This window comes from Phoca vitulina, unplaced genomic scaffold, assembly GCF_004348235.1.
Source record: "Phoca vitulina isolate PV1807 unplaced genomic scaffold, GSC_HSeal_1.0 scaffold14, whole genome shotgun sequence".
Classification (NCBI taxonomy): domain Eukaryota; kingdom Metazoa; phylum Chordata; class Mammalia; order Carnivora; family Phocidae; genus Phoca; species Phoca vitulina.
The window spans coordinates 7,877,237-7,901,656 of NW_022589717.1; the positions used below are offsets into that span (position 1 = coordinate 7,877,237).

General features: G+C 35.7%; 1 protein-coding gene across 9 annotated transcripts in view; it reads right to left on the minus strand.

The window, feature by feature from the left end:
* Positions 1–24,420, minus strand: part of SCLT1 (sodium channel and clathrin linker 1) — a 215,143-nt gene that overhangs the window by 131,998 nt on the left and 58,725 nt on the right. For 8 of the 9 annotated variants that reach the window (XM_032412836.1, XM_032412837.1, XM_032412839.1 and 5 more), the window contains exon 10: positions 400–490. The exons of the other annotated variant lie outside the window; for it this stretch is intronic. In XM_032412836.1, coding sequence (XP_032268727.1) covers positions 400–490 — 91 coding nt within the window. The remainder of the gene's footprint in view (positions 1–399; positions 491–24,420) is intronic. 9 annotated transcript variants of the gene reach the window in all.

Genomic DNA, 24,420 nt, shown 5'->3' on the forward strand with positions numbered 1-24,420 from the left:
TCCTTGACACCTTCCTGAAATGTCACTATTACACATAAAAACCAGGGTCTCTTATGCCAATAAGTATTTCCATAAATAACACAAAATGTAGTATTACATGCTTCTTTTTATCTATGTATTACCAATTAATCAAACTTCATCTTGCCTTAATATGTCTTTCAGTAATGATGTATCTAGGAATGATTACAATGTTTTACTGACTCAGGATAAAGTGAATGGAAGTAATTTCCAAAATCATAATTTAGCTTCCTAATTTCATATTTTATATTTAGAGAGCAATAAAGTGATTTTTAATTTATTTTCCAGCAACCCTCTTTAACACCTAATCCAAAAAATATTAATAAAATTCACAGAAAACTAAGCTATAGGCTTCCAGTTGTCTTAGAAATAGGAAAATACCTTCTTTTGCATTTGTCCTTGAAGATTTTCAGCCATGTTATTTAACTCTTCCACTTTTGCTGCTGCAACTCTCATATCTAACTTGGCTTGCCTAAAATAGAAAGTAAGTTAATAAACACTTTTCATAGGCCATAAAGAATTAAAAAAGCTAGAAAAGAAATCTAAATTTGGTAAAATCATTAGTAACTCTTATGCACCTAAAAATGGATCTAAGGGGTAGATACTGAAAGATTCCTTTATTACTGATAAAATGCATGTGGAAGAGTAAAGAGGAAAAGTATAGGTGAAGGGCAGGGGTATAAAGTGGGAGTCATTAATACTTTATTTGGATAAATTATATTTCATACTCAAATGATTCATATTTCATGAAAAAGCACTTTATCATCTTAGTAAATTACCTAACAAGAATGGCAGTGCTAAGTAGAATATCGTTACATTAATAACTTCCTGAATTTATAGAGTTAAAGAAGTATCACTGATTGGCTTTTCTATGAAAATGAACCAAAGCTTCAATATCTGATCACTCCTTAAACACCAGGAGTATGTATTATATAACCACTTAATATAATGAATTCAAACATTTGTCTCAAGATAGTATAATAGTTAATTTTTTTAGAAATTGTAGTTGCAAAGGACAAAAATAACAAGTTTTTTGAATGTTCCATTAGTATCAAATAAGTTTCAATATCTTCTTGACTCCCCACAGAAAAAGATTTTAGAATAATAAGACTTTCTGAAACAGAAAAAAAGATTTTTAATATCCTACCAATTAAGCATTAAGTATGAAACAAAACACTTGGATTATGTAAAAAACATAAACATATTTAGGAACAAAGCTACTTTAGTGTAGGAACTGCCCATATTTATTTCTTAATTATATTTTATGTAGGTATTATAAATCAACCATTTTAGTGCTGTTGGGCTTAAAAAATTATTTGATGAGAAATTCACAGTATATGTTAATTGATTTACTTTTAGCTAACAGTATTTATATATTACATTACTGATTAGCATAAGACAATAGGAAATAAAAATCTAACAGTAGCTAAAATGTATCAGATAATTACTAGGTAACAGAAACTGTCATAAATGCTTTGCAATCATCTCACTTAGTACAATTAACTTTCTCTGTGAATTAAGTATTATTAAGACTATTCCACCAAACTAAAGTCGAGAGTGAGGTTGACAGAGATTTACCAACTTGCCCAAGGATTCACAAATTAAGTAATGAAACTGGTATTTAAACAGAGTTCTCTATGATACACTGTCTACAAAAAAAAATGGTTCCAATAATATAAAATTAAGCACTTTAGGAAAATGCTTTGTTTTGAATAAATCTAATTTATAAAAATCTGAATTTATCAGACATAAAATGGACTTTTTTCTACTTGCAAAATGGTTCACCAACAACAAAGCTGAAACCAAAAACCACCTTATACCAATGTATTTTAAATCTCCCTCAAGGTTAGAGATAATTTCAGGACTGCAATTATCATATGAATCAATAAATGAACCTACCATTTATAACATCCTGTATATTTTAAAAGGAAAAAATTAAGTAGTGAGATACTTAAGTAAGGCCATGGCATGATTAAGAAAAAAAAAAAGATCAGTTAGAGAGACAATCAGAATAGGATGCAATATGGAAAACCCCAGAGTCAGGAACCTAGTTCTGTCACTAACTAGGAATGTGGCCTAAGGCAATTCACCTGACCACAAGTGTCTCAGCTATTTTATGTCCAACAACAGGGAGGTGGATTAGATAATCTGCAAAGACCAAGACCCTACAATAGATGGTCTCCTGATTTCTAATTTTCCTAATGATTCTACTTCTAAATTGTCTTTCAATTGTGTATTTCATTTCCATTTCATGGCCCAACCTTTGGTCCCATCATTACTTCCAGTACTAGTCCAACAGTTTCCAAACTGAAGTCCTCGCTATGGGTCTCTTCCTTAATTCAATTTCTATAATGCATCTTATCTGCAAATTAAGGTTAGCTACTGTTAAAAATCCTTGTTTAATAACATTTTCTGGATTCCCTACTTCTTTGGGCACACAATCAACACTCCTCTGCATGGCATATAAGGCTAATCATCATTTGGCCCCAAGGAGTCTCATCTCTTGCCAATTCCCTTCATGTTAATTTATGTTTCAAGTATAACAGAGCACTAACTGTTTCTTAAAACAGATCCTTGTCTATTTTTTCACGTTTGACTGAACTAAACTCCCTCTTTTTCTGATATATTCCTCAAAAATCTTCAAGATTTAGCTCAAAAGACTCTTCATCTCCAGTCTTCCCTAACTTCTCCTAGGCAAAAGACCTTATAATGCCAGTCTGCATAATACATAATACTTTGTACATTAACACATACTTCCTTGTGGAATTGTAGAGTTTATTAAAAAAATGGAATATAAGACCATTAAAGGCAAGAATCACATTTTATTAATTTTAAATCCTCAGGAGATAGCACAGTACCTGGCATATGGAAGACATGTAAATATGTCATAAATCAATGAAAAAGCATAAAAGGAAAGGAGATAAAGAGTAACAGTTACAACTTATATCTTGATATTTTACTTTAGATCCTGCATATCCAATTTGATATTCATGTGTGTGTGTGTGTGTGTGTATATATGTATATATATATATATATATAAGACAGTAGGAAATAAAAATCTAACAGTAGCTAAAATGTATCAGATAATTATTAGGTAACAGAAACTGTATATATATATATGTATATATATATATACACACACACACACATACACATGATATATATAAAACTATATACAAAACTATATATAAATATATAAACTATATATTAAAAAATATATACAAAATACATATATGTTTATTCCTACCTTGTTTCACAAGATAGAAATGAACTAAATACTTCCTTCTACTTCCGGCATGAAATACTAAAAAATATTCTAGAATAAAAGTTTTAAGGTCTGTCTTCTGGACCTTACTCCACCACCACAAAAGCCATGTGAACTGGGCCAATCACTTAACCTTTCTGAGTCTCAGAACTGTAGCTGTAAAATAGAGATTAAGAACAATTTTCCTGTATAGCTCACAAAATTAACATAAAGTTCAAATAAGTTAATGCATATTAAAGCACTTTTATAAACTTTATTGTAGTTTATACAAATGCAAACTATTATCATAATTTTGCCGTTTTTAAGAATTTAAATTGTCAAGAACTGTGTGGTAGAGCTAGATTACAGCTGAGAAAGCTTTGGGATGCTTGAATTTCTAGCCTTAACTCTTGGCTAAAAAATGGAAAGTAGTATTTATGATGTGCTGCTTAAAGTCTGAATCCCACCTGGTAACCCCCAAACAGGATTTGTCTACTGATGGTTTTCACCTCGGACTGGTTAGACAACAGGGATGGACTATGTGAGCAGAGGGGCAAAAAAAGACACATCTTGGTAACTGAATCTGGAGACAAAGCATGTTTTTGTCTAGAGACCCTAAGGGTGCTTGTGGCTGAATGTCACCTGTACCCCCTATGCTTGTTTATGCCTTTTTTTAAACTGCCTTAAATTAAAAATAAATAAATAAATAAAATAAAAGCCTTATGTGAGTATGCTCTGCAGAAACCTGTCGTTCCTTTCAAATATTCAAACTTGTGAAACCTTTAAAGAAATCAACAAAAATACTAATTTTATTTTCTGAAGGAAGTTTAATAACTATATGTTTATACTATTTTACATGCAAATGTCTTAGATATATGTCTCTTTATGGACATAATTTTATAAAAGACAAAAATAGTTTTCTTTTTAGAAAAACACATTTGATAAAAAAGAAATAAGAATAACTAAATATTAACAATTTTAATGTTATAACTACTCATATATTTATTTTTTGCTCCAAAGCAATAGTTTTTAAATGCATAGTATTTCATTTTCTGGTATGCTTCCTTGTCAAACAATTTAAAATTTCTGGGATTTGATTAGCAGAGAGGAACACAGCTGTGGAGTAAGAGGACTCTAGGCTCATCTCGTCCCACAAACACAACTAGATAACTATCAAATCATCCTAAATACCCCAGAAATTGACATGGAGACAGAAGAAACTCTACAACTAAAGGGAGAGAAGAGGCCACACTGAAAAAGGTAGGAAGTGCAGAGACAAGGTTTAGGGGAGAAATGGATCACGGGTGCTGCAGAAGGGAAGGGGTGGTGGTCAAGGAGAAGGACAAGAGAGGGGGAGTACACAGGGGAACACACAAGGATAACATTTCCCCATTGGCTTAGAAAATGAAAAGGGTTGAATTCTGAGTTCTTGGAACCAGCAGGGCTTAAAGCATTGGAATTTTATTTATTTATTTATCTTTTTAAAGATTTTATTTGACAGAGAGAGACAGCAAGAGAGGGAACACAAGCAGGAGGAGTGGGGGAGGGAGAAGCAGGCTTCCCACAGAGCAGGGAACCTGACGTGGGGCTTGATCCCAGGACCCTGGGATCATGACCTGAGCCGAAGGCAGATGCTTAAGGACTGAGCTACCCAGGCGCCTAAAGCACTAGAATTTTAAAGGTCGGTGGGCTTGACTGGGATAGAGTCTAGAGGGCACTGTGCTGCCCCTAGAGAGAAGGCAGGTAAACAACTGGGAGCAGACAGCACAGAAACAGTGATCTGCAGAATGTATGGGGAGATTATTTGCTCTCCTCAGAGTGCATCCCTGAGAGGCAGCATTCACCGAGACATCTCTCTGAAAACACAGGAGCTGGCTGGTGCCATTTCCCTCCCCCACCCCTCAACATAAATACAAAGCCACCTGTGGGAAGCAGCACAGCGTGAATATTGGCTGCCTAAGGTGCTTTTACCAAACCCCAACCCCCTGAGCTCTGGTGGAACTGCCCTTCTTAGTCAAACTTGTCTCTGTCTCAGCATGGTGGGCCCCTACTCCAGAAGACCAGCACAGACCCCTGCCCACACCATGTCTCCAGACCAGAGGGTCCTGCAAAACGAGAACAGATTTAGATTTAGGGCCTCAGTTCTGGTGGAGGTGGTATCAGGTCTCATTTCACAGGCAGACCAGAGCACACCTCATTAAAACTCACTACATTCAGTCACGGACCAAATACTGCCCACAGGAGGCTAGGAAAGCCTCTGCAGAAGACTGGCCTGAAGGACAGAGCAGCCAAAACACAATAGCAGAGCATACTCAGTACACAGTGGAGACACTCCCTGAAGTGCCAAACCCTGGGTACTACATGATTTCTTCTTCATAAGCCCAGTACTTTCAGAAGCAGGAGAAGTAACTGGCTTTTCTAACACACAGAAGAAGGCAGAGATTAGACAAAATACTAAGATGGAGGAATTTATCCCAAATGAAAGAAAAGGATAAGACCATGGCCAGATATCTAAGCAAAACAGATATAAGCAACATGTCTGATGAAGAATTTAAAGCAACAATCATAAGGATACTTAGCAGGCTTGAGAAAAATAGAAGACATCAGTGAGACACTTACCACAGAGATAAAAGAGTTAAAAAAGAATCCATCAGAGATGAAGAATACAATAAACGAGATTGGAAACAAGTGTGATGCAATGAACATCAGGTTGGAAGAGACAGAGAAAGGAATTGGTGATCTAGAAGACAAAGTAATGGAAAAAGTGAAGCTGAATAAAAGATAGGAAGAATTCTGCAATACGAGAACAGATTGTATGTATGTAATAACATTCGTATTCTAAGAGTCCAAGAAGAGAGAGAAAAGGTGGCAGAAAATTTATTTCAAGAAATAATAGCAGAAAACTTCCCTAATTGAGGGAAGGAAACAGACATCCAGATACAGGAGGCAGAGAGAACTCTCATCAAAATCAACAAAAGCAGGCCAACACTAAGACATACTGTATTTAAATTTGCAAAATACAGTGATAAAGGAAAAAAAGTCTTAAAAGCAAAAAGACAAAAGAAGTCCTTAGCTTATAAGAGAAAACCCACAAGGCTAGCTGGAGATTGTACAACAGAAACTTGGCAAACCAGAAGCGAATGGCATGATAAAGTCAAAGGGCTGAATGGGAAAAATCTGCAGCCAAGAATACTCTATCCAACAAGGCTGTCAATCAGAATAGAAGGAGAGATAGAGTTTCCCAGACAAATAAAAACCAAAGGAATTCATGACCACTAAACCAGCCCTGCAAGAAATATCAAAGGGGATTCTTGGAGTGCAAAGGAGAGACCAAAAGTGACAAAGACAAGAAAGGATCAGAGGAAATCACCAGAAAAGTGACAAAACAAGTGATAAAATGGCAATAAATACATATCAATAATCGCTTTGAATGTAAATGGACTAAATGCTCCAATCAAAAGACAGAGGGTGTCAAATGGATTAAAAAAAACCCAAACAAACAGCACCCATCTACATGTTGCCTACAAGAGACTCATCTTAGACATAAAGATACTTGCAGATTGAAAGTGCGGGGGGGGGCACCTGGGTGGCTCAGTCATTAAGTGTCTGCCTTTGGCTCAGGTCATGATCCCATGGTCCTGGGATCGAGCCCCACATCGGGCTCCCTGTTCCGCGGGAAGCCTGCTTCTCCCTCTCCCACTTCCCCCTGCTTGTGTTCCCTCTCTCGCTGTGTCTCTATCTGTCAGATAGATGAATAGTCTTTGAAAAGAAAAAAAAAAGAAAGAAAGAAAGAAAGTGAGGGGGTGGAAAACCAATTATCATGCAAATGGATGTCAAAAGAAAGCCAGAATAGCAATACTTATATTGGATAAACTAGCCTTTAAAACAAACATAAAGGAACTAATTGACAGTAACACAATAACAGTAGGGGACTTTAATACCCCACTTACATTAATGGACAGATCATCTAAACAGAAAAACAATGGCTTTGAATGACACACTGACCAGATGGACTTAACAGATATATTCAGAACATTCCATCCTAAAACAGCAGAATACACATTCTTTTCAAGTGCACATGGAACAATCTCCAGGATAGGATCACATATTTGGTCACAAAACAGGCCCAACAAATACTTGATTGAAATATTTGAAAATTGGGCGCCTGGGTGGCTCAGTTGGTTAAGTGACTGCCTTCGGCTCAGGTCATGATCCTGGAGTCCCAGGATTGAGTCCCATATCGGGCTCCCTGCTCAGCGGGGGGTCTGCTTCTCCCTCTGACCCTCTTCCCTCTCGTGCTCTCTGTCTCTCATTCTCTCTCTCAAATAAATAAATAAAATCTTAAAAAAAAAAAGAAAAGAAATATTTGAAAATTATTTGAAGACTGAAATAATACCACGCACCTTTTCTGACAACACTATGAAATGAGAAATCAAACACAAGAAAATAATCTGGAAAGACCACATACATGAAGGTTAAACAACACGCTACTAACCAAGAATGGGTCAACCAGAAAAGCAAAGGAGAAATACAAAAATCTATGGAAACAAATGAAAATGGAAACAGAATGGTCCAAAACTTTGGAATGAAGAAAATGTAGTCTTAAGAGGGAAGTATGTAGCACTACAGGCCTACCTCAAGAAGCAAGAAAAATCTCAAATAAACAACTTAACCTTACACCTAAAGGAGCTAGAAAAAGAACAACAAATGAAGCCTAAAGTCAGCAGAAGGAAGTAATTAAGATTAAAGCAGAAATACGTGATATAGAAACTGAAAAAACAATAGAAGAAACACATCAATAGACCGAGGAGCTGGTTCTTTGAAAAAAATGAATAAATTGATAAACTTCTAGCCAGACTACCAAAAGAAAAGAGAACCCAAATAAATAAAATCACAAATAATAGAGGAGAATTAACTACCAACACCACAGAAATCCAAACAATTATAAGAGAGTATTATAAAAAAGTATATGCCAACAAATTGGACAATGGATAAATTCCTAGAAACATACAAACTACCAAAACTGAAACAGAAAGAAATAGAAAACTTGAACAGACCGATAACCAGGAAAGAAATTCAATCAGTAATCAAAAACTCCCAACAAACAAAAGCCCAGGACCAGACGGCTTCACAGGGGAATTCTACCAAACATTTAAAGAAGAATTAATACCTATTCTTCTGAAATTGTTCCAAAAAATAGAAAAGGAAGGAAATCTTCCAAATTCATTCTATGAGGCCAGCATTACACTAGTACCAAACCCAGATAAAGACTCCACTGAAAAAAAGAACTACAGGCCAATATCACTGATGAACATGGATGTAAGAATTCTCAATAAAATACTAGCAAACTGAATCTGACAATACATTTAAAAAATCATTCACCATTCAATCAATGTGATAAATCACATCAACAAGAGAAAGGGTAAGAGTCACATGATTCTTTCAATAGATTTAGAAAAAACATTTTACAAAGGACAACATCCATTCATGATAAAAACTCTCAATGAAATAGGTTTAGAGGGAACATACCTCAACATAAAGGCCATCAATGAAAAACCCAAAGCTATTATCATCCTCAATGGGGAAAAACCTCTACTGTTAGGAACAAGACAGGGATGTCCACTCTCACCACTGTTATTTAACATAGTACTGGAAGTCCTAGCCACAGCAATCAGACAACACAAAGAAATGAACAGCATCTAAATTGGCAAGGAAGAAGTCAAACTTTCACTATTCGCAGACAACATGATATTCTATGTAAAAAATGTGGAAGACTCCACCAAAAAATTGCTAGAACTGATACACGAATTCAGAAAAGTTGCAAGATACAAAATGAACATACAGAAATCTGTTGCATTTCTGTACACCAATAATGGAGAAACAGAAATTAAGGAGTCATTCTCATTCACAATTCCACCAAAAACAGTAAGATGCCTAGGAATAAACCTAACCAAAGAGGTGAAAGACCTGTATTCTGAAAACTATAAAACACTGATTGATGAAAGAAAGTGAAAAGAACACAAAGAAAATGAAAAATATTCCATGCTCTTGGACTGGAAGAATATTGTTAAAATGTCTGTATTACCCGAAGCAATCTACACATTTGATACAATCCCTATCAAAATACCACCAGCATTTTTCACAGAGCTAGAACAATCCTAAAATTTGTATAGAACCACAAAAGACCCTGAATAGGCAAAGAAACCTCAGAAAAGTAAAGCAAAGCTGGAGGCATCACAATTCCGGACTTCAAGTTACATTACAAAGCTGTAGTAATCCAAACAGTATGGTACTGACATAAAAATAGACACAGAGATCACTAGAACAGAAAACTCTGAAATGAACCCACAAGGTATATGGTCAATTAATCTTCAACAAAGCAGGAAAGAATGGAAAAAAGACAAATGGTGTTGGGAAAACTGGACAGCAACATGCAAAAGAATGAAATTGGACAACTTTCTTACACCATACACAAAAACAAATAAAATTTCTAGGATTTTTCATTAGTGTAATTTTTGTTACTTGTAATAGTAGAGTGCTCGCTTCGGCAGCACATATACTAAAATTGTAATAGTAGAGATCTGAATTAAACCTGTAAAAGAAAAAATCTTCACTCTGTTAATTGAAGTATAACCAAGTATAAAAGATACAATATAGTACTATACTTAAATTATAGCATTAACTTGGACAGAAATTAAAATGTCTTAATTATCGATACGTATTTTTTGAGATTTAACATCAAATACAGTGAGTCTATTTTAAGATAAATTTTTATACATTTCTTTTGTAATCTCATATCAATAGAGTTCTAGAAATGTTTATATTTCTTTCATACAATGAAAAATGGTAAGGTTCTGAAAGAAATAAAACCAAGGTTTTACTGATTTGCTATGTATACTAAATTTTTTTTATTTTTTTGGTTTCAAGTTTTTGTTTAAATTCAGTTAACATATGGTGTAATATTACTTTCAGTAGTAGAATTTAGTGATTTATCACTTACATATCACATCCAGTGGTCATCACAAGTGCCTACCTTAATACCCGTCACCCATTTAGCCCATCTCCCTGCCCCCTCCTCTCTAGCAATCCTCAGTGTGTTCTCTATAATTAAGAGTTTTATGGTTTGCTCTTTTTTTTTCCTCCCCTATGTTCATTGTTTTGTTTCTTAAACTCCACATGAGTGAAATCATATGGTATTTGTCTTTGACTTGTTTCTCTTATCATAATACATTCTAGCTCCATTCACGTCATTGCAAATGACAAGATTTTCATTCTTTTTCATGGCTGAATAATACTCCAGTGTGTGTGTGAGAGTGTGCGTGTGTGTGTACCACAACTTCTTTATCCATCCATCAGTTGATGGACATTTGGGCTCTTTCCATAATTAGGCTACTGTTGAATATTCTAAATTTTTTTTTATTTTAAAGATTTTATTTATTTATTTGAGAAAGAGAGCGAGCACAGAGGGAGAGTGAGAGGGAGAAGCAGACTCCCCACTGAGCAGAGAGCCTGGTGCAGGGCTCAATCCCAGGACACTGAGATCATGACTTGAGTCGAAGGCAGATGCTTAATTGACTGAGCCACCCAGGCACCCCAAATATTCTAAATTTTTAAATGTAAAAGAAAAATGCACACATTAGGTACTTTAATAAGTACTTCTGTAATTATCCGGTATAAATAAACCAATCATTTGTGCTTAAAAACTTTGGAAAGTCCCCAAACATAATTTTAGACAAAGTTCTGAATTTTTAAGATCACTTCTTACCATAATTGATACTGTACTAATAATTCAGTACATGAATCATAATTCATGTACTGAGCTATCAAAATTTTAAAAGAGCTTCTACAGTCTAAAACCGGTTCATTTGTGTAATTTTTTATACAATTTAGTTCAAAATTATACATAATTTAGTTCAAAATGCTGAATTCTATGTTAGAATATAATTTTCTATCATACAAGTAGTTCTGTATACTTTCTATGTATGAAAGCGAGCTTTTTGCAACCATATGTACATAGTCTCTATCTGAGTCTTATTTCAGAATGTTGGGGGGTGGGAGGGGAGTACCTGGCATCTCTCTTTTTCAGAATCACTATAGTTGATTCTGATATACAGCCACTGTCTTAGATTTTACAGAAAAACTACACAATCAACATGTTTATCTTTGCAAAAATACTCTAAACAATGATTACAAATATAGCTTTAGAGTCTTACAACTTTAAATATCACTGATAATCTGGAGAATATATTTTCTGTTATTATATAGGCTTATGAAATGGACATGTTCAAAAATTTTTACCACACACCTGTCATGTGTCAGACACAAAAGATGTTATGCAAGGTGGTACAAAGCACATGAAGATAGGTGAGATACAGTAATCTTTAGAAGGGCCACAAAGCACACTTCTTCAAGCACCACCAAAGATTAAAAGAAAGTATTATGATTCAGAGTAGGTAGTTATTTGCATTTAGATCAGAGAATATTGAAGCAGGAGGTATTTAAAATGAGAATTGGCCAAGAAATGGTGAATCACACAAGCACAGACAAAGAGAAAGCTTCAGAAAGGAATAAAATAAGTACAAGCATGAAGGTAGGAAAGTGTAGGACTTGCTTAGAGAAGATGGGAAATAAGACTGGAAAGGTGATGGGAGGTTACAATGTGGCTCAATTAACAAATTAAGTGATCTGTATTAATTTAAATGTAATGGGGGAGTTGCTCAAATAATGGGATCAGAGCTGTACTTTTGGAATTTAAATCTGGCATTTGTACATCAAAAACTAATGATGTACTATATACTGGCTAACTGAATATAATAAAAACAAATAAAGAAATAAATCTGGGATTTGTGAAAAAGGATGGACTAGAATGATGGTTCTGCCTCTTTCTTTAACCAACAGATCATAATAAATGAGCCAGAGGCAGAAAAGATCTAAACTAGAGTGATGGCGACAATAAGTAAGCAGTTCCACTGGGTAAGATGGCATAGATTTTACCAAGGCAAAATCTAAGAGATTCTATCCATTCATTCTTTGAACAAATATTTACTGAGTGCTTATAATATGCCAGCAATTTCAAAAAAGGGAAAGGAGAAAATACAGTAATCTGAAGAAACATCAGGTGACATCTATATACTGGAGGTCTTGGAAGATTTACAGTGGGATAAGAGTGAAAGCAGAGAAACCAGATAGAAGACTAATACAAGCAAGAGACAGTGATGGCTTGGGATAGAGGTGAGGGTGGTAATGATCGGATTTGTGATAATCTGGATATAGAGCCAACAAAATTTGAATGGCGGGGGGGAAGCAAAAGAGAAGGATCAAGCAAAATTCCTAGGTTTGATGATAGTATTAATTACAAGATGGGGAAGATTTGCACTCCTCACTGCAATCATAGCAGTTCCACTTTTATCAATTTTATATACTGGGGTTCTACGTATTAGATTTTTTAAAGGATTCTGCTGCTAAAAAAAAAAAGTTTGAAAACCCTTGCTCTAGCAATTCAAGTATAGAGCTCCACAAAGTGATCATGACCAGAGGCACATATTTGGGAAACAATATTATTGAGATTAAAGTTTAAGTTGGGTAGGATAAATGTGATCATGTAAGGAGGGGGGAAAGTGCATAATATAGCTAGAAATTTAAGAAATGTCTACTTTCAGTAGGTAGACTAAGGAAGTAGAAAAAGCTAAAGAAGAAAAGAAATGGCCACAAAGGTCAGAGAGGAAATGAGGGCACGAACACAAAAGACAGTAGAGAAATGTTCAAGAAGGACAGAAAAATCATCCACCACAGAGAATGGAAGATTTTGTTTTCAGGCAAAAAAGGTAAAACGGTACCAGTAAACTTGAGGAAAAGAACAGAGAGGTGGGACTAAATCCAAGTTGAAGGGAATTCCAAAGAGTGACTACAGCAGATACAGATTCTTCTTCCAAGCAATTTCAAAAAAGGGAAAGGAGAAAATATAGTAATCTGAAGAAACGTCAGGTGACATCTATATACTGGAGGTCTTGGAAGCACCCCACAGAAGAGAGACTAAATACAATTGCAATGAAAATCCACTGAGTGTTAAAAAAGGTGAGTGATGTGATTTGTTTTATGCTTTGAGGAGACTACTTGGGCTGGTGTGTAAAAAAAATTAATGATGAACACAATGATTATGTAACTTAAACTTTGTTGCACTAAACATAATAAAATTGTATCAAAAATCACATTCCTATCACATCAGCTCTTATGCTCTTCAATAAAACCATTTAGTTCTAAATCACATTTTAAAGATTTCTTGGATTTTATGTCATATTTAAATAGAACACTAAACATAAAAAATACTTAAATATGTCTATCATGCATTTTAACCTAGAGATGATTAGTAATAAAAACAGATTTAAAAGTCAATATAGCTTAAAGCCTGGATCCATAATGGGAAACACTGAAAAATCTCTTAATTTAGTCTGCAAAGCTACTATTAGTTATATTAAAAATGTTTTTTTTTTCAGGTGTACTTTAGAAATCAAACTACTAAGTAGACATACATTACTCCACAACTGAAGACTTTAACATATAATTTTCTAAATAATTACAGTTCAAGAAAAACAGTTGTGCCCCCAAAAGACCAAGGGTAAAGTACACTAATAAAACACCCACATAAATTTAGTTTTGCCCCTCCAATGAAATACAATTACTTAATTAACTGACTTAATGACTCAAAAAATATTTTTTGAGCACTTGCCATGTGTCTAGCACTGTGTTAGGTGATGGCAAGATAAAAATGGCTAAATTAGGAGCTTATAAACTAGCAAAGAGAGATCAATTTGTAAAGAATTATGTACATTAAAGTGTTAAAAATGCTGTGACAGATGTATGTGCAGTATGGCTGAAGCAAAAGGTAGGCATGCTTGGTTCCTACCCAAGGAGGAAGAAACCATAAAGATTTTGAAAAAGATTTCTAGAAAATGTGACACTGGAGCTGAAACTTGAAAGTTGAGAGGACATTTATCAGCAAAGGGCATCTCAGGCACCCTCAACAATGTGAGCAAAAGTAGGGAGTTATGAAATAGCATGGCTTGTTCGGGAAACTGAAAATAGTTCAGGAAATTGAGGTGAGGACTGACTAAATATGAGTTAAGTTGCCAGGAGTCAAGTCACAGAAGGCTTTAATGTCATTTTGAGTAACTTGAATTAAATCCTATAGGCATTTAGTAGCCATCAAAGAAGAAAGACATGATCAGATTTTATTTTAGAAAGATAATTTGATGACTATGAAAAAAGAAGATGGGGAGGGAGAATTAATTTGGAGGTTACTGGAGCACTGATGGACTGAACAAAATAGTAACAATATAGTGATACAAAAGTGGAGGATCTGAGAGACATTTAGAGGGTAGAGCTGGGACAGCAAAAGATTTCGGATGCCTCCCGGTTTTCTGAAGCAGGAACTGGGTGGTGTCATTCACAAATATAAAAAGATTCAGGAGATATGGTAAGAAGCTCAGTTTAGTACCTCTGACCTATGTGACTGGAAATAACAAAAAGAACCTCAAGCTAGAAAAACTGAAAGGGATCTCATCTTTAGAAATTGTTGAATCCATAAAAGATGTGTGAAATGAGTCCAATTACAACAATTTTGAGGCTATATCACACAGAAACTTATTAAGGACTGTTTCTACACTGAGCACACATGTATATGTTTAAGTTTTCAATAAATATAAAATAAGGTGATTGACAAGTTATAGATTCTTTATATGAAGATAATATCTGTATCTGTTAATGAGATCATTCCTTAGTGGCTAAAATTTTTTTTAATAAATATTCTGATGATGCCAATCTGATGAAAGGTTAATATGGATCCCTATGCAAGTGCTTTAGTCAATCTTTATAGTTAGGTCCTTTTACAAGTTATTCCTGAGGGGTGTCTGAGTGGCTCAGTTGGTTAAGTGGTTGGCTCTTGATTTCAGCTCAGGTCATGATCTCAGGGTCCTGTGATAGAGCCCTGCATCAGGCTCCACACTCAGTGGGAAGTCTGCTTCTCTCTTTCTCCTGCTCTGCTTCCTCTGCTCCTACCCCCCGCCCCTGCTCACGCTCTCTCTCAAATAAATAATCTTTAAAACAAAAAACAAAATGAAATAAAAATAAAATAAGTTATTCCTGAGATACACAAATGACAATCCTTTCCTTCAAAGACATTACAAGGCAGGGGCACCTGAGTGGCTCAGTTGGTTGAGCCTCCAACTCTTGATTTTTGGCTCAGGTCATGATCTCAGGATTGTGAGTTAGAGCCCCATAGTGGGCTCTGCCCTCAGTGCAGAGTCTTCTTGAGATTCCTTCCACCTCCCTCTTGCTCCTACCTCTGCTCCTCCCCCAGCTCGTGCTCACTTGCTCTCTCTCTAAAATAAAAAAAAAAATTATAAGGCAGATGTACAATCTGAGCACTTGAAAAATAATCGTTTCTACAAGTCAGCTAAATATACATTATAAACAAATATATATGACAAAAAAGCACTGAAAGAGAAATAGCATAAAATCTCATCTGAGTATATCCACAAGAAAAGAGTAAAAATCTGGTGTAATGAATTGAGAGAAGTCTTCTTGGAGAAGGCAGATTTTAACCAGATTTTGAAAGTTATAAGTTTTCTGAGAAACAGAATAATGATCAAAGGCAAAAGGAAGAAACCAAAAGTTTTTCCATGAAAAACAGTAAAATGACTATTTTGAGCAGTTTGTACATAACTGGAAGGTTGAGGGGGGCAGGTGAATGATGGTTCTTAGAAACCAGGCTGAAGAGTTTTATCTGCTATGACAGAGCATCACCAGAAACTCCTGAAAAGGAAAATTATAAAAGCTTTCGTAAGTCCCCATGATTCTAATTTTCTTTTTGCACTATAAAACCAGACAGCAAATGAAACTAATTGTTTTCAGTGTAAGTACAAACTTAAACAAATCTAGTATTTAAAGAGTTTTCAATTTAGTTATTCTTGGCATAGTTATAGGGGCATCTCAAAACCTAAATTCTGGTAATGTCAGTATGCCCCATCATTCAGAATCTGTCAAGCTTGAAAGCAACACCCTCTTCTCTAAAAGAAGCATCTGCTTATCCTTATGTTTCTTCAAATCTGTGGCAGGAAAAGCAAGCTTAGTTTTATGTATACAACCATGAACTGCTTAATGTTAAGCTATGGAATACTGTCAGTAAATATTATGGCAAAATTGCTCATGGACAATAAAACACTTAAAACCTTTTAGGCTTTAGAAAACCACAACTAGCTTTACTGATCTCTAACCTTAATTTAAAATTTTTAGGCCCAAGTGTCCAAAAACCAAATGAAACTTCCATGCAGATGTCAAAAGTCCATGTAACCACTCATGATCCTTTAATAATTAATTCTCATTCTCGACTTTCTTACTGCTGTGAATACTATTAGAAAGCCAGGTTTAGAAACTCACCAGATTAGCAGTTACAAGATATGAGTTCTAATTCCATGAATTTGTTGTGCAACCCTGGACAAGATAATTTCTAAGCCTTTGGTTCAGATTGGTTTCTTCTATAAGATTGGGAAGTTAAACTAAGATGATCATTAAGATATGTTTAGCAATAAAATTCTGAAATTCTTCCACTGTCCTTTAGCCCGATATCACCAAGTTCTGCCCATTTTTCCTACATGGAATCTTTTATATGCATTTTAATTTTTCTATTTCTATTATCATATGACTGTAGGTCTTTATGAGTCAATTTCCTTACTCATCTTCCTTCCAGAATCTCCACACCCTGATTTATCCTACATACACCATAAGTCATATTCTTTTATCTTCCACTCTTTCTGAACCTTGAGTGCAGAGTAATCACACTACTCTTTCCATGGCCCGTTATCACTATTAGCTGTGAAAGACTGCTCTTGTTTGTTTCTTTTATTTTCCTGTTCATTCCCAATCCCTCTCTCATTCCCCTTCATTTTGTAGGTTCACATTAAAATGTGATATATTCTTGGACATACACATATACTGGTAAAATATATATTGTTATTTGCATGCATGTGTGTGTTTTCTTTTAAAGATTTTATTTATTTATTTGTTATAGAGAGAAAGAGCACAAGCAGGGGGAGCGGCAGAGGGACAGGGAAAAGCAGGCTCCCTGCTGAGCAGGGAGCCCAATTTGGGGCTCGATCCCAGAACCCTGGGATCCTGACCTGAGCCAAAGGCAGACACTTAACCGACTGAGCCACCCAGCCGCCCCTGCATGCATGTGTTTTTATGTTATAGATCCATATCTCTTTTTACTTTAATATAAACCTTGTTTTTTAGATCTATCTATGTTGCTGTAACTACACCTTTACACGTAAATACATGTTTCTAAATGATGCACAGTATATCACAGGATGCAAACACCACATTTACCTATCCATTTCCTCAGTGATAGACACTTAGGCTGTCTCCAATGCCCTACTTCTACAAATACAATCACTAACTTGAAGTTAGGGTATCAGTCCTAGTAATTTTTAAATTTTATTCTTTTATAATATATATACACACATAGAATATATATATATTTTATTTTACTGTATACCGATATGTATATAACTAAAAAAGTATATATCCATAACCAATATACACTACTGTTTAAAATATTTAAAATGTATATCAACTGTATCTGTATTGTAATTTCCTTTTGTAACTTGTTATTACACTCCACATATTTCTGATACTGATAATTGGTATCATAATTACCACATTATTTCAGTACTAGTATTTAGAAATAGTTTCACATTATTTTAACTTGCATTTTCTTGATTGTTATGACTTTTGAAATGTTCATATCCTTTGCCCAATTTTCTACGGACTTCTACTTATTATTATTGATGCTTAGTTAATGTATCCTCAACACTAATGCACTGTCAAATTGTATGCACTACAAATGTCTTCTCACAGACTATGGGTTGCCTTTTCGTTGGACATACTGATTTTTGAAATAGAACTTTTACATTTTAACATATTCAAATATATCAATCTTTTCCTTTTTGGCCTGCATTTAAATTCTGATTAAGAAACACTTTCCTAGCAAAATGTTCAAGAGAGATTGTTCGACATTTAAAAAAAAAATCTATACAGTTTTGCTTTTTATATTTAGATACTTAATCCATAAAACCATATAAATACTTAAATATGAAAAGCAAAACTTTACAGATTTTTTTCATGGATAGCAACCATTCCTCATATGATTATTTCCCTATTGATTTATAATGCCACCTCTGTCATATACTAAATTTCTATTTACTCTTTTTTCTGTTCTATTTTGTCAAACTCATGCTCTTGCAAATAACATTGCATTTCATTCTTCTAAAGAATGGTCTTGGCAAATGGCACTTTCCTATTTAATGATACTAGGATTAGATTACCAAGTTTCTCTCTCTCAGACACATACATACACACAAACTACAGGAGTTTTAACATAAATTACACTGAGATTAATTTTAAAGATCTGGGAACACTTATTCTCATTAGGGAATTTAATCTTCCCAACCAAGAAAAGTTGACCATTGAACAACATGGGGGTTAGGAGGACCAACCCCCCACCCCATGTAGTAAAAAATCCGCATACAACTCTTGACACCACCAAAACTTAACTACTAATAGTGTACTATTGACTAGAAACCTCACTGATAACATTTATAGTTGATTAACCCATATTTTTAAAATTATACATATTATATACTGTATTCTTATAATAAAGTAAGTTAGAGAAAAAAAATGTTAAGAAAATCCTAAGGAAGAGAAAATACATTTATAATACTGTATGTATTTATTGATAAAAATCTGCATATAGATGGACCCATGAAGTTCAAACCTGTGTTGTTCATGAGTCAACATACTTATCTATTCCAGTCTCATGGCTTTAAACACTATTCTTTTTTTCTTTTTTTAAGATTTTACTTTTTTTTTAAAAATTTTTTTTATTGTTATGTTAATCCCCATAGATTACATCATTAGTTTTAGATATAGTGTTCCATGATTCATTGTTTGTGCATAACACCCAGTGCTCCATGCAGAACGTGCCCTCCTCAATACCCATCACCAGGCTAACCCATCCTCCCACGCCCCCTCCCCTCTAGAACCCTCAGTTTGTTTTTCAGAGTCCATCGTCTCTCATGGTTCTTCTCCCCCTCCGATTTCCCCCCCTTCATTCTTCCCCTCCTGCTACATTCTTCTTCTTTTTTTCTTTCTTAACATATATTGCATTATTTGTTTCAGAGGTACAGATCTGAGATTCAACAGTCCTGCACAATTCACAGCGCTTACCAGAACACATACCCTCCCCAGTGTCCATCACCCAGTCACCCCATCCCTCCCACCCCACCCCCCACTCCAGCAACCCTCAGTTTGTTTCCTGAGATTAAGAATTCCTCATATCAGTGAGGTCATATGATACATGTCTTTCTCTGTTTGACTTATTTCGCTCAGCATAATACCCTCCAGTTCCATCCACGTCGTTGCAAATGGCAAGATCTCATTCCTTTTGATGGCTGCATAATATTCCATTGTATATATATACCACATCTTCTTTATCCATTCATCTGTTGATGGACATCTTGGCTCTTTCCACAGTTTGGCTATTGTGGACATTGCTGCTATAAACATCGGGGTGCACGTACCCTTTCGGGTCCCTACTTTTGTATCTTTGGGGTAAATACCCAGTAGTGCAATTGCTGGATCATACGGTAGCTCTATTTTCAACTTTTTGAGGAACCTCCATACTGTTTTCCAGAGTGGCTGCACCAGCTTGCATTCCCACCAACAGTGTAGGAGGGTTCCCCTTTCTCCGCATCCCTGCCAACATCTGTCATTTCCTGACTTGTTAATTTTAGCCATTCTAACTGGTGTGAGGTGGTATCTCATTGAGGTTTTGATTTGGATTTCCCTGATGCCGAGCGATATTGAACACTTTTTCATGTGTCTGTTGGCCATTTGGATGTCTTCTTTGGAAAAATGTCTGTTCATGTCTTCTGCCCATTTCTTGATTGGATTCTTTGTTCTTTTGGTGTTGAGTTTGATGAGTTCTTTATAGATTTTGGACACTAGCCCTTTATCTGATATGTCATTTGCAAATATCTTCTCCCATTCTGTCGGTTGTCTTTTGGTTTTGTTGACTGTTTCCTTTGCTGTGCAAAAGCTTTTTATTTTGATGAAGTCCTAATAGTTCATTTTTGCCCTTGCTTCCCTTGCCTTTGGCGATGTTTCAAGGAAGAAGTTGCTGTGGCTGAGGTCGAAGAGGTTGCTGCCTGTGTTCTCCTTTAGGATTTTGATGGACTCCTGTCTCACATTGAGGTCTTTCAACCATTTGGAGTCTATTTTTGTGTGTGGTGTAAGGAAATGGTCCAGTTTCATTCTTCTGCATGTGGCTGTCCAATTTTCCCAACACCATTTGTGGAAGAGACTGTTTTTCCATTGGACATTCTTTCCTCCTTTGTCAAAGATTAGTTGACCATAGAGTTGAGGGTCCATTTCTGGGCTCTCTATTCTGTTCCATTGATCTATGTGTCTGTTTTTGTGCCAGTACCATACTGTCTTGATGACAGCTTTGTAATAGAGCTTGAAGTCCAGAATTGTGATGCCACCAGCTTTGCTTTTCTTTTTCAACATTCCTCTGGATATTCGGAGTCTTTTCTGGTTCCATACAAATTTTAGGATTATTTGTTCCATTTCTTTGAAAAAAGTGGATGGTATTTTGATGGGGATTGCAGTAAATGTGTAGACTGCTCTAGGTAGCATTGACACCTTCACAATATTTGTTCTTCCAATTCATGAGCACGGAACGTTTTTCCATTTCTTTGTGTCTTCCTCAATTTCTTTCATGAGTATTTTATAGTTTTCTGAGTACAGATCCTTTGCCTCTTTGGTTAGATTTATTCCTAGGTATCTTATGGTTTTGGGTGCAATTGTAAATGGGATTGACTCCTTAATTTCTCTTTCTTCTGTCTTGTTGTTGGTGTATAGGAATGCCACTGATTTCTGTGCATTGATTTTATATCCTGCCACTTTACTGAATTCCTGTATGAGTTCTAGCAGTTCTGGGGTGGAGTCTTTTGGGTTTTCCACATAAAGTATCGTATCTGCAGAGAGTGAGAGTTTGACTTCTTCTTTGACGATCTGGATGCCTTTTATTTCTTTCTGCTGTCTGATTTCTGTGGTTAGGACTTCTAATACTATGTTGAATAACAGTGGTGATAGTGGACATCCCTGCCGCGTTCCTGACCTTAGGGGGAAAGCTCTCAGTTTTTCCCCATTCAGAACGATATTCGCTGTGGGTTTTTCATAGATGGCTTTTATGATATTGAGGTATGTACCCTCTATGCCTATACTCTGAAGAGTTTTGATCAAGAAAGGATGCTATACTTTGTCAAATGCTTTTTCTGCATCTATTGAGAGGATCATATGATTCTTGTTCTTTCTTTTGTTAATGTATTGGATCACATTGATTGATTTGCAGATGTTGAACCAACCTTGCAGCCCAGGGATAAATTCCACTTGGTCGTGGTGAATAACCCTTTTAATGTACTGTTGGATCCTATTGGCTAGTATTTTGGCGAGCATTTTTGCATCCATGTTCATCAAGGATATTGGTCTGTAATTCTCCTTTTTGATGGGGTCTTTGTCTGGTTTTGGGATCAAGGTAATGGTGGCCTCATAAAACGAGTTTGGAAGTTTTCCTTCCCTTTCTATTTTTTGGAACACTTTCAGAAGAATAGGTATTAATTCTTCTTTAAATGTTTAGTAGAATTCCCCTGGGAAGCCATCTGGTCCTGGGCTCTTGTTTGTTGGGAGATTTTTGATGACTGCTTCTATTTCCTTAGTGGTTATAGGTCTGTTCAGGTTTTCTATTTCTTCCTAGTTCAGTTTTGGTAGTTCATACATCTCTAGGAATGCATCCATTTCTTCCAGGTTATCTAATTTGCTGGCATAGAGTTGCTCATAATATGTTCTTATAATTGTTTGTATTTCTTTGGTGTTGGTGGTGATCTCTCCTCTTTCATTCATGATTTTATTTATTTGGGTCCTTTCTCTTTTCTTTTTGATAAGTCTGGCCAGGGGTTTATCAATCTTGTTAATTCTTTCAAAGAACCAGCTCCTAGTTTCGTTGATCTGTTCTACTGTTCTTTTGGTTTCTATTTCATTGATTTCTGCTCTGATCTTTATTATTTCTCTTCTCCTGCTGGGTTTAGGCTTTATTTGCTGTTCTTTCTCCAGCTCCTTTAGGTGTAGGGTTAGGTTGTGTACCCGAGACCTTTCTTGTTTCTTGAGAAAGACTTGTATTGCTGTATACTTTCCTCTTAGGACTGCCTTTGCTGCATCCCAAAGATTTTGAACAGTTGTGTGTTCACTTTCACTGGTTCCCATGAATTTTTTAAATTCTTCTTTAATTTCCTGGTTGACCCATTCATTCTTTAGTAGGATGCTCTTTAGCCTCCATGTATTTGAGTTCTTTCTGACTTTCCTCTTGTGATTGAGTTCTAGCTTCAAAGCACTGTGGTCTGAAAATAGGCAGGGAATGATCCCTATCTTTTGGTACCGTTTGAGACTTGATTTATGACCTAGGATGTGATCGATTCTGGAGAATGTTCCATGGGCCCTAGAGAAGAATGTGTACTCCGTTGCTTTGGGATGGAATGTTCTGAATATGTCTGTGAAGTCCATTTGGTCCAGTGTGTCATTTAAAGTCTTTATTTCCTTGTTGATCTTCCTTTGTTGATCTGTCCTTTTCAGTGAGGGGGGTGTTAAAGTCCCCCACTATTATTGTATTTGTCAATGTGTTTCTATGCTTTTGTTATTAATTGCCTTATGTAATTGGCTGCTCCCATGTTAGGGGCATAGACATTTACAATTGTTAGATCTTCTTGTTGGATAGACCCTTTAAGTAGGATATAGTGTCCTCCCTCATCTCTTATTACAGTCTTTGGTTTAAAATCTAATTTGTCTGATATAAGGATTGCCATCCCAGCTTTCTTTTGGTGTCCATTAGCATGGTAAATGGTTTTCCACCCCCTCACTTTCAATCTGGGAGTTCTTTGGGTCTGAAATGAGTCTCTTGAAGACAGCATATCAATGGGTCTTGTTTTTTTTATCCAATCTGATACCCTGTGTCTTTTGATTGGGGCATTTAGCCCATTTACATTCAGGGTAACTATTGAAAGATATGAATTTAGTGCCATTGTGTTGCTTGTAAGGTGACTGTTACTGTATATTGTCTGTGTTCCTTTCTTGTCTATGTTGCTTTTAGGCTCTCTCTTTGCTTAGAGGACCCCTTTCAAGATTTCTTGTAGGGCTGGTTTCATGTTTGCAAATTCCTTTAGTTTTTGTTTGTCCTGGAAGCTTTTTATCTCTCCTTCTATTTTCAATGACAGCCTAGCTGGATATAGTATTCTTGGCTGTATATTTTTCTCATTTAGTGCTCTGAATATATCATGCCAGTCCTTTCTGGCCTGCCAGGTCTCTGTGGATAGGTCTGTTGCCAATCTAATGTTTCTACCATTGTAGGTTACATATCTCTTGTCCCGAGCTGCTTTCAGGATTTTCTCTTTGTCTCTGAGACTCGTAAGTTTTAGTATTAGATGTCGGAGTGTTGACCTATTTTTATTGATTTTGAGAGGGGATCTCTGTGCTTCCTGGAGTTTGATGCCTGTTTCCTTCCCCAAATTAGGGAAGTTCTCTGCTATAATTTGCTCCAATATACCTTCTGCCCCTCTCTCTCTTTCTTCTTCTTCTGGGATCCGAATTATTCTAATGTTGTTTCGTCTTATGGTATCGTTTATCTCTCGAATTCTGCCCTCGTGATCCAGTAGTTGTTTATCTCTCTTTTTCTCAGCTTCTTTATTTTCCATCATTTGGTCTTCTATCTCACTGATTCTTTCTTCTGCCTCATTTATCCTAGCAGTTAGTGCCCCCATATTTGATTGCACCTCATTAATAGCCTTTTTGATTTCTACTTGGTTCGATTTTAGTTCTTTTACTTCTCCAGAAAGGGTTTCTCTAATAACTTCCATGTTTTTTTCAAGCCCAGCTAGTATCTTTAAAGTGATGATTCTGAACTCTAGATCTGACATCGTACTAATGTCCGTATTGAGTAGGTCCCTGGCAGTCGGTACTACCTCTTGTTCTTTTTGTTGAGGTGATTTTTTCCG